General features: G+C 46.9%; 1 protein-coding gene across 1 annotated transcript; it reads right to left on the bottom strand.

The window, feature by feature from the left end:
* Window positions 1-1,120: 1,120 nt before the first annotated feature.
* LOC129343498 (lens fiber membrane intrinsic protein-like) lies at window positions 1,121-10,478 on the bottom strand. Its single transcript, XM_054999732.1, has 5 exons — window positions 10,313-10,478; window positions 7,851-8,071; window positions 6,000-6,146; window positions 3,529-3,657; window positions 1,121-1,746 (listed from the first exon to the last, which is right to left on the bottom strand). The coding sequence occupies exons 2-5, from the start codon at window positions 8,011-8,013 to the stop codon at window positions 1,697-1,699; spliced, it is 489 nt and encodes a 162-aa protein (XP_054855707.1). The 5' UTR covers window positions 8,014-8,071; window positions 10,313-10,478; the 3' UTR covers window positions 1,121-1,696.

Here is a 10,478-nt window from a genome sequence, read left to right as displayed (position 1 = left end):
ACATGTTCCAGTGTTTCTATTTCTCGCTGAGCACAAGTACATAATCTGTTAGCATATGGCATTTTATGAAAGCTCCCATAAAGTATCGCGGAAGGGAACACATTAAACCGAGCTAATGCATAAGCTCTGCAATAATGTGGGGGCATTGAACAGGTAAGATTTTAGGGTTACTTTCAGGGGTCATTCCGTAGAAAAAGAGCGGCAGGAACTCATTAGCGTAACTCATTAGCATATGCCATGCCCCTTGACATCACTGGAAGTGTCATTAGCATAACTGATTTGTATATGCCACACTCCCTGATATCACCTATCCTGGCTGTTTTAGACCCAATCCTGGCCATTCAGGGCCGAAATTGGGCCCAAAATGGCAAAAAGGGGCTGAAAATGGCTGAAAGGGGGCCCCAAATGGTCAGAATTGGGCAGCTGCTGAGCAGGAGAGTGATCCACCACCCATCAAAGGTCCAGTCCTGGGTGTTTTGGGACCAATCCTGGCTGTTTTAGGCCCAATTCTGGCCATTTTGGGCCCAATCCAGGCCAAATGGCCAAAAATCAAGTGGGCGGGGCCACCTGACATGTGATCTCTTTGGAGAACTACCGGAACTACATTCCTGTGCGTTCCCCCTTGAAATGAGCCCTGTTTACTTTAAAGGTGACATTGGTAGCAGTTGTCAGTGAGGTTTTAAGAGAACAAATGCAATTTGCTTGACCATGAGTGTGCACTTGCTTTGTGCCAAACCAGGTTTACCTTTGGATGATATGTGACAGGGTCCTTAGGGTACAGAGTGATTGGCAATCTCCATTTCCTTTACTCTCATGGCTACTCAGTGCATATTCAATTTTTTTAAAAAAACAAAATCTGTTTATACAAGCTGCTGCAAAATGGGGAACAGGCAACACAAAAATATTGGTCGTCCGACTTGCCAAATGGAAGACTAATTGCAAAGCAAATTTAGTCAAATACAAGTGTGTTTCAAGAAAGATTTTTTTCCCAAAAGAGTTTATTTCCCAATGCACTATCCTGCCAAAGGACTCAAAGGAAGCTGTCAGTCTATAGAAGACAGGATATGTTGAAGGTGACTCCCAACCCTTGCAGCAAGAAATCCAAGCTGTCTTGAGTAAATGGGTCTTTATTGAGATATCACAGGCTTCTCGATACATATGTCCATAGGTTACACAGAAGCAATTAAAGGCGTCTGGCTGTACACAGGTCTCTTGCTGAGAATGACGCATTGAGCACAGGATACATTATATCACCCCGTTCACATGTTCCCCCACTCCTCCGGCTCTCCCAGCCGAACACAATCAGTAGTGGGATGGAAGGAGCTGTCCCAAGGCCGCTGTGGCAAGCCATCCGAGATAAGGGCTCGGCTGTCCTGGAATCCGGAAGGCAACAAGGGAAGCAGGCGCAAGAGGCTATTGCAACATATTATAAGCTGGGTAACAACATGGAGGGACAGTGGGCACAGACCTGACAGAAGCTAGAGATGGGCAGAGAAGATCCACCCATGGGTCCTAATGCAAGCACATCTCTCCAAAGAGTCTAATTCCCAAACTCATGTGTTTCCCCTTTAAATCATGCTGTACTTCTATATAAACTGTTGCGTCAGTTTCAATGTGAAAAAGTGAGGGCTCCACATTTCTGACACGGCTCTTGGAGGCCAGGCAGAAGAGCACACTCAGATTTTGCCTTTTGGAGTCATACTGGTTGACGAGTGTGACGAGTGTGAATTCTGCGGATAAGCCCATCTGTCAGGAGAGAAAAGTCACATGATTAAGGTAGACAGTGACTGGAATATCGCTGGAAGCACTTGGACCATTGACCTCAGATCTTAAGCTAACGGAATAATCGTATTTTCATCTCTAAAGCCCTGCCTTGCCATTGCCTTGACGTACATTATTCACTTCTATGGAACTTGCGTTGCTAAAGTATTAGACATGCCAGAGAGAGCTGAGTGAGGCTCCAGGTGCTATAAAGGTTGGGAATGGCCAGAGGCATGAACCAAAGCCCTCTTGGCCTTTCATAGATTGTAGCTCACAAAGGGCACCCTGAACTGGATAGCCCAGGTGAGCCTCAGCTCGTCAGATCTCAGAAGCTAAGCAGGGTTGGCCTTGGTTAGTAATTGGGAGACCTCCAACAAAGACCAGGGCTGCAGAGGCAGTCAATGGCAAACTGCTTCCGTTAGTGTCTTGCCATGAAAACCCTGCCAGGGGTCTCCATAAGTCAACTCTGACTTGAGGGCACTCTCCACCACCACAGCTCACAGATGGTACCTGTGGATGAACCAGCAATTGATTCCATTCACTCCAGTCATATTATTGCTTCCATTTCTTTGCTTTTGATTTATCTATATTGTATCCGTTGTAAGTGGCTTTGGTCCACTCAGGGAGAAAAGTGGGACATAAATACTATAATAAATAAATTTTAGACTTCTTTAAAATAGAGTAATCCTGGAATATTTGGGAATGTTACAAATTCTATTATGATGGCCAGGAGCTGGACTCAACAGAGAAATGGCAAACTCTTCTAAAAGAGATGAGAGTGAAGCTCTTCCTAGACCCACTGCATTCTGGAAAGGATATTCCAGTCTTAGGTTTAACCCTAGGAAGTTGACTTATGCTAGGCCTCCTATTGACCCCCCTGGGGAAAGGAACGATACACCCCAAGCTGTAATTTCCCGCACCCACGGAATTGAGAAGCAGGAATAAAAATAGCCTCTGCATTGTGAAACTCTCCTGAAGCCTCTATAGTATAGACCATAGAGATTAAAGGAAGCAGCCTAGAGCATCACCTGGAAGTGACTTTACATCCTACCCCAAATTAGGGTTGCCAGATCCTTATACCTTCCTGGCGGGGGGTAGACTAGGCACCATCTTTGTGTGCATGCACTGCATGCTTGCATGCTCCCAGTAAGGTGTGACGATGTCACTTCCACAAAGCGACATCATTGCTCCAGCAGTGGGCGTATTCCTGCACAATGCACGCGACAAATTCAGCCCATTTGGGGCCTCACCAGGAGCAGTTCCACTGTGTGCTTGCCTGAGTTGCCTATTGGTGGAGGGTGATTGCCAGGTGGTTTGCCGCACTCACTGATCATCAGCGATGGGCAGCAGGGCCAGCGCCACCATTGAGGTGGTGAGGTGGGGGCCGCAGGAGCTGCAGGGCTGTAGGGGGTGCTAGAGGGGGTGCTAGGGGCGGAAGCGCATGCCCCGCTGCCACCAGCCAGCACCGCATGCCGCCCAGGCCGCCCCAGCCACCCGTGCCGCTGAGTGGCACCACTGAGTGGCGTGGAAGACAATCTAAACTCTCCTCTGATTGGAGATCAGGGGGCGGAGCCACCAGCCATGTGACCATTTTCAAGAGGTTTCGGAACTCCGTTCCACCGCATTCCAGCAGAAAAAAAGCCCTGCTTCTAACCAATTCTAACTGTTTTGCAACAAAAAGAGTCAAGATGTAAATGTCCCACTCTACTGATGGGGGGTGTCCGGAAGCTCTGCAGATTTCACCACGACCATTCTGTGCATGCTCACCAATTACTAAGAAGAGAAGTCCAGGGGCCCATCCCAAGCCATAAGACCATCCAAGCTGTGTTGCCACCAGAATGCTGGACACAAAGTACCCTCCTGTGAAAGCGCCCATGGCAGCTAAGACCGCGAGCCCTAAGAATCCAAAGAAGATAGTGTTGAAATTCCTGAAGGTAACCATGCTTTTCTGCAGCAGGATACAATCCTTCACCATGGAGCTGAAGGTGCTGGAAGATGGATTGCAGGGGAAGGGGTGCTTAGCTACGGCAGAAGAGGCAAGAGATGCATGTTATCATGACAAAGCAGGCGCATGGGCAGCTGTACCCAAATCCAGATCTTGAGTGGATGTTCCCTCTAGTCCAGGTTCACTGAACTCTGCTTTTGACCTATAGCAGGTTTCATTCATTCATTCATTCATTCATTCATTCATTCATTCATTCATTCATTCATTCATTCATTCATTCATTCATTCATTCATTTATATTATGCCTTTCTCACTGAGACTCAAGGCAGATTACACAGTGTGAGCTTAGTACAATCAATATCAAGGCCGTTTCCATAAACAATGCCACAGGGTAAATAAATACAAGTTTACAAAGACATAGAGCAAAGCTACAAGTGACTTTCTTCACGTGGAGAACACTCAATTTTTCTCACAAGGTTACCTGGGAAGTGAAGTCCGAGTGGTCCTTCCCCTCTCTGTTAGAATCGCTGCCTGAAGAACCGCAAGAGGGCTTCACTTGGGGGCAGGCAGCTGCTACTTTCTCCCAGGGCGTCCTGCAGGCTGCCTGCTCCCGGGGAGCAGCTCTAGAGTAAGCGGCTGTGTTGGTGAAGCTTCAGCTGCAGCAACAGTGGAAGGATCTGCTGCAGATTCTTCTACTGTCGCTGTGGCTGAAGCTTCACTGATGCTGCTGCTTCCAGAGCAGCTCCCTGGGAGCAGGACGCCTGCAGGACGCCCTTGGAAAAAGTAGCAGCTGCTCGCCCCCAAATGAAGCCCTCTTGTGGCAGTGATTCTAACAGAGGGGAAGGACTACTTGGACTTCATTTCCCAGGAAACCTTGCGAGAAAAATCTAGTGTTCTCCACATGAAGGAAGTCACTTGTAGTCACACTCATAGCGTTAGCAAGAATCCAATACAGAGTTGAAGAAACGCTGAAACAGAGCATAAGCAATTCTAGAACGGACATTAGACAATCCAGTAGGATCATACTTGAAGCACAGGTAGCACATAGGAGCACAGACTTTAAGCAGCAGATCATACGAAAGGCAACATAGTGGTGACGTCTATGGTCCCAAACTCATTAACTAAGCATCTGAGCTCCCTCCCTACAATACAGCCCTCCTATCTGTGTAAAAAAGTATTTTTGTATCATTCTGCTTTGCATCGTTTTTGGAAAGCCGGGAGAGTGGCGGGGGGGGGGGGCTCTCCTGACCTCCTCAGGCAGATTGTTCCACAGAGAATGCTCATGTACAGCCTGCTGTTGATAAATGGCAGGGGCTGGCCTCCTACAGTTTACACTATGCCTGGCTAGTGCAGACTGGTTTCATTCGGCCTGCCAATCCTGGAAACTGATGTTGCACACCCATATCTAGGGCTGCCATATTGTTCAGTTGGCCAGGCTTTAACCAGAATGTGAATGTCACCCAGTGCATGTTTGGCCCATTAACTGGCCAGTTTCCCATTCTCATTTATATACAGGCTGAGGGGAGGGATCTCAGCAGACAATTAAGTCATAGGCTCCACCTTCCAAAGCAGCAATTCCTTCCAAGGTAACTGATCCCTGCAGTCTGGAGATCAGTTGTAATTCTGGGAGATCTCCTGGTTCCACCTGGAGGTAGGTGATGGAATAGGCAACTCAGCGTGCCTTGGACATTGGGGGGGGGGGCACTGTGTGTCTCTCCCTATGTATGCATAACTCTTGATAGTAAGCTGCTTCTCTTTGTCTGAGGAGAAAGATGTGATTCTCAGAGTTCCTGCTATGAAGGCCTCATCTACAGACCCGCATGCAGCCTCGCTGCTAGACTCAGGCCATGGTTTATTGATAGGGCAAGTGAGAGCCAAACTACAAGTGACGCCTTACACAGGTTGGACACTTGTCAGCTTCCCTCAAGTTTTGATGGGAAATGTAGGCGCCCTGGTTTTACAGCTTGGCTCTCCATTACAGCTACAAGATCAGGATGCCTACATTTCCCATCAAAACTTGAGGGAAGCCGACTAGTGTCCAACCTTTGTAAGACGTCACTTGTAGTTTGGCTCTGACTCTTTAGATTAGGACTCTTTGCCTCTACTCCAAGATACTGCCATGGATGGAATCTACCTCAACAAAACTGTAAATTTTATCTTTCTACAATTTGTCTGAGGAGTAATTAATGCACAATGGGGTAAACACTTCTGACTAAGTAACACTGCGGCTAACAACGAAACACAACTAATACCGAATAGGAGGAAACCCCAGTTTAGAACCAGTTCAAAATACCTGCAAAAAAGCTGGCTTTGGATGTGACCTTGGTCCAGGTGCTGGAGCCAAAATAGGTATGGCAAAACGAGGCGCAAAGATCAATGAAGGAGACAATACCGAAGATCAGCCCAATAATCAATAAGGCTCGGGTCGCGTGGACATAGCCTGCAAGGGGATAGAAGGCAGAGAGAGGGAAAAGAACTAAATGCACGTGTTTGTGTTTACCTTCATTTACAGTCCACGTTTGTCACCAAGACTCAAGCCAGGTGATGCTATTAAAAGCAACACAAGAAGTACAGTGTAATAAAAATGTGCATACAAAAAAGTCTGTATTATAAAATCAGAGAAAGCACCTAGGAAAACTGTAATGCATACAAGAAAGCAAATCTGAAGAATAATCAATAAAAACTATAAATGCAACCAGCAATTCAATTAACATAGCCTAAAATTGTACAGATGACAATGGTAACCCTCTATCATTTATAAAAATGCTCCCCAACACAATTCTGCCCTGTACTGGATAGCCCTGGGTGGAGTGCTGGAAGTCTTCTTGACCTCTCCAGGCAGGCCATCCCACCAGGAGAGGAGAGGTTTTCATCATTAAGGTTGCCAGCCATCAGGTGGGTCCTGGGGATCTCCCAAAATTACAATTTATGTCCAACAACAGAGATCAGTTCCCCTGGAGAAAATGGCCATTTTGGAGGGTGGACTGTATGGCATTATATCCCACGAAGGTCCCTCCCCTCCCCAAACTTTGCCCTCCCCAGGTCCTACCCCCAAATCTCCAGGAATTTTCTAACCAAAGATGGCAACCTATCCAACACTCTAACCACTACACCTCACTGGCTTCTGAAAGACTGCTGGCTCTCCCCCACTAATCTTCACCTGTGCTGTATAATTGTATGCGCTCTCCATCGGCATTTGCCAATGTACAGGAGCTTTGTGCCCGACAAACAGGATTTATACGATCTGAAGAGAAACCAGAGTATGACAAACAGGAGTTTGTTGGCTCCCTGAGGGCAGAGAGTTTGAACGCAACTGATGTATGCAACAGCTGTATGGTTACCCCTCGGATTTGGGGACCATGAACTGACTCTCAAAATTCAGGAAATGTAAGAACTGAGGGAGTTGGAGATATTTTCTGGATGGGCCTTCATGGTTTCTGCATTTCAGTGAGGAGAAGAGCACCGAGTGAAAGCTGAAAGCAGCTCCATGGAGACAATGCTGTAACTCTGCACCTCACAGATGAAGTGAAGCAGCTTGTATCTCATTGAAGACAACAACAACAACAACAACAACAACAACAACAACAACAACGACAACAACAACAACAACAACAACAACAACATTCAATTTATATACTGCCCTTCAGAACAACTTAATGTCCACTCAGAGCGGTTTACATAGTGTGTTATTATTATCCCCACAACAAAACACCCTGTGAGGTGGGTGAGGCTGAGAGAGCTCTGAGAGAGCTGTGACTGACCCAAGGTCACCCAGCTGGCTTCAGGTGGAGGAGTGGGGAATCAAACCCAGCTCTCCAGATTAGAGTCCCGCCGCTCTTAACCACTACGCCAAACTAGTGGCATGATCAGACCCTGATATCATGACCTGAGAAATCTGCCTTCCACCTTTCTTGATTGTTAAATTTTGTCGCCTCCAGCCTAATGGCTAGCACTAATGAGCTCAAAACAGTGCACCATGCTTTTGGCTGGTCCTAATAAAATTATTACACAGATTGTGTTCTTGTATTTGGATTTTGTGTGGAATGCCACAGTCCCACAACTGTTTCTGAGCACCCTCCTGTCCCAGATCAGAGATCTTACCGCGCACATCCATCCCATAAGATATGCAAATGTATCTCCTTACTTGCCACTTGCATTCCAAAAGAATAGCATACTGTATAGTTGCAACCTCTCCATAGGCCGGCATAGTCAGCGGCCTCCACCCAATTGGGAGTGGCTAGGGCGATGACAAGCAGTACAAGGCTGATGAAACAGCAAATCAGAGTGCCGATCTTCAAGCCATCCATTGCAGAGAACTGTCAGGTCTGTCAGTGCAACTATACCTGTTGCAAATTTGCAGCGAACCTGGAGAACAGAGCCACTGATGTTACCATGTTTATCCAGCAGGAAGGCTGTGGCTCCCACCTCCCACCCACCCAGGTGTGACATGAAGAAAAAGAGGCGGTCATCTTACATTTGCATACAAATTCCAAGCATGTATTGTAAGGAACTTTTCATACATAAAACAGTTTAGAGGATCGTCTTACGTTCAAGGGACAGCTAAAGGCAGTATTGCTAAGGTTGTCAGCTTCCAGGTGGGGTCTGAAGTTCTTCTGGCACAGTAACATCAAGATTAGACTACTGTAACACACTCTGCATAGGCCTCCCCTCAAAGCTGACTTGGAGACCCCAGCTGGTGCAAAATTCTGCCAGCATGTTTACGCTCAGGAGCTAGACAGAGCACGCATATCAATCCCATTCTGCAGTCATTCCATTGGCTGCCCATCAATTTCTGGGCTCAATTCAAGGTCATGATCAGGGCTCATTTTGAGGGGGGATGCGCAGGAACGCAGTTCCGGCAGTTCCCCAAACAGGTCACATGTCAGGTGGCCCTGCCCACCTGACTCTCAGCCATTTTGGGCCTCTTTCGGCCTGGATTGGGGCTGAAACGGCCTGGATCGGGCCTCTGACGAGTGGTAGATCACTCTCCCGCTCATCAGCGGCCCAATCCTGACCGTTTGGGGCCCCTTTCTGGCCATTTTCAGCCCCCTTTTGCCATTTTGGGCCCAATTTCGGCCCTGAATGACCAGGATTGGGTCCAAAACAGCCAGAATAGGTGATGTCAGGGTGTGTGGCATATGCAAATCAGTTATACTAATGACATACTTCTGGTGATGGCAAGAGGCGTGGCATATGCTAATGAGTTATGCTAATGAGTTCCTCCAGCTCTTTTTCTACAAAATGACCCCTGGTCATGATTATTACATTCAAAACCATTCATGGCCTTGGCCCCTCACATCTGTGCAACTGCATCTTCCCCTATGTTCTGCCATGGCAGCATTGCTCGTCTGGACGGGGCCTTTTGCAGATTTCACCCTGGGCAAAATCAAAAATCAACAGCTAGCCGCACATGTCCTTTCTCTGCAGTAGCCCCTGCCTTATGGAACAGCCTGCCTGGGGAGGTCAGAAAAGGCCCAACTCTCCTGGCTTTCCACAAATGACACAGAGCTGAATTATGCCCGAAGTTCCCCTGAAGAAAACGGCCGCATCAGTGACATCACACCCCAATATCCAGGAATTTCTCAGGTCAGATTGGCAACCCTAGGTAACGGTATACCTGTTGCAATCCGTTAATGTTCCAACTGCCTTAGCTTTCACAGCTCAGCAGCGACCTGGAAGGGATAGGTCAATACAACACATATGTACACACCCACACCCTCCCCATCTAAGTACAGTACATGGGGTGGCTGGTAACAGAATGCATGAACTCTCCACTGAAAAACACAATTTATGATGATCCTCATCAACTGCCAAGCTGTATACATTGGCTGTTTTTCTAGGGCAATTTTCTTCAAGTGCAGCCTACATAAAATGAGGTTTGCCAGCTGTTTTACTGGCCCCTCCTTTGTACTTTAACCTCAGAGTGGGTTTTTTTGTGAACATTAGCAGTTAATGATGCCAATCTCTGTGGTGTAAAAACCTGTTGATTTCCAAAGACCAAGTTGCTATTAAAAGCACAGTAGAAAACGGTACATTTTTTCCTGGTCAATGATCCTATCACCCTAGGCCTCATATGAGGCAGAAAGGTGAGACCAGCAACTGAGATTTGGTCTGATAAAAGGCAAGTCCTGTTCTGTGACTCTCTCCTCCACATCTCTGGATTGTGGCCAGTGGACACAAACGATCCACTATAATGAAGTGTGTAGACATTTAACGTAGGCAATTCATTTCAATAAGGTGCGGCGATGATAGTTGGCCTAGATGGCCTTTAAAAACAGAAGTAGGCACAAATATGCATGGACGGTAAATAGATCAACTGATGGGTAAGTGGAACTGGGAAGACTTGAATTATTCATGCCTGATTCTTTATAATTTTTATAGTCATCTAGCCATGTTGGATGGGACCACGGTCTGACCCAATAGGGCTTGCCTTATGTGTTTCTAATGAGTCCATCCAGTTTGTCCAGTGAAATAAACACAATCAGTTACACAAAAACTAAGACTTAAAAAAACCGGCACAGGTCCCATGCAAGCTAACTGAGTGATAAGATGCCCTAGAGATGTTCTTTTTCTTACTTCCACAATCACATCATTGCAAAAACTTACCAGCTTTGAAATTATTGAAACTGAAGCCCTTTCCCACCCAGGGCAATGGATAGATGCAATCTTCTCACCGGGCTCAGCATCACCTCGTCCTTTCTTCTGGTGAAGAGGCCATTCTGCGTCAAAGGAGTTTAAGGTGCTCCGGCCTCACTGCACATGGCATGCCATT

This window comes from Eublepharis macularius, chromosome 15 (genome assembly GCF_028583425.1).
Source record: "Eublepharis macularius isolate TG4126 chromosome 15, MPM_Emac_v1.0, whole genome shotgun sequence".
NCBI lineage: Eukaryota > Metazoa > Chordata > Lepidosauria > Squamata > Eublepharidae > Eublepharis > Eublepharis macularius.
The sequence above is the reverse complement of the archived record's forward strand: the minus strand, read 5'-3'. Positions and strand labels throughout refer to the sequence as shown.

Bases quoted from the DNA above. Each gene is read 5' to 3' on its own strand.
- LOC129343498 (XM_054999732.1), bottom strand. From the start codon at position 8,013: ATGGATGGCTTGAAGATCGGCACTCTGATTTGCTGTTTCATCAGCCTT. The intron at 6,147-7,850 runs GTAAGGAGATAC...ATCCCCTTGCAG, and splicing joins TTTTGGAATGCAAGTGGCAA to GCTATGTCCACGCGACCCGA. The intron at 3,658-5,999 runs GTATTTTGAACT...TTGGATTCTTAG, and splicing joins CAAAGCCAGCTTTTTTGCAG to GGCTCGCGGTCTTAGCTGCC.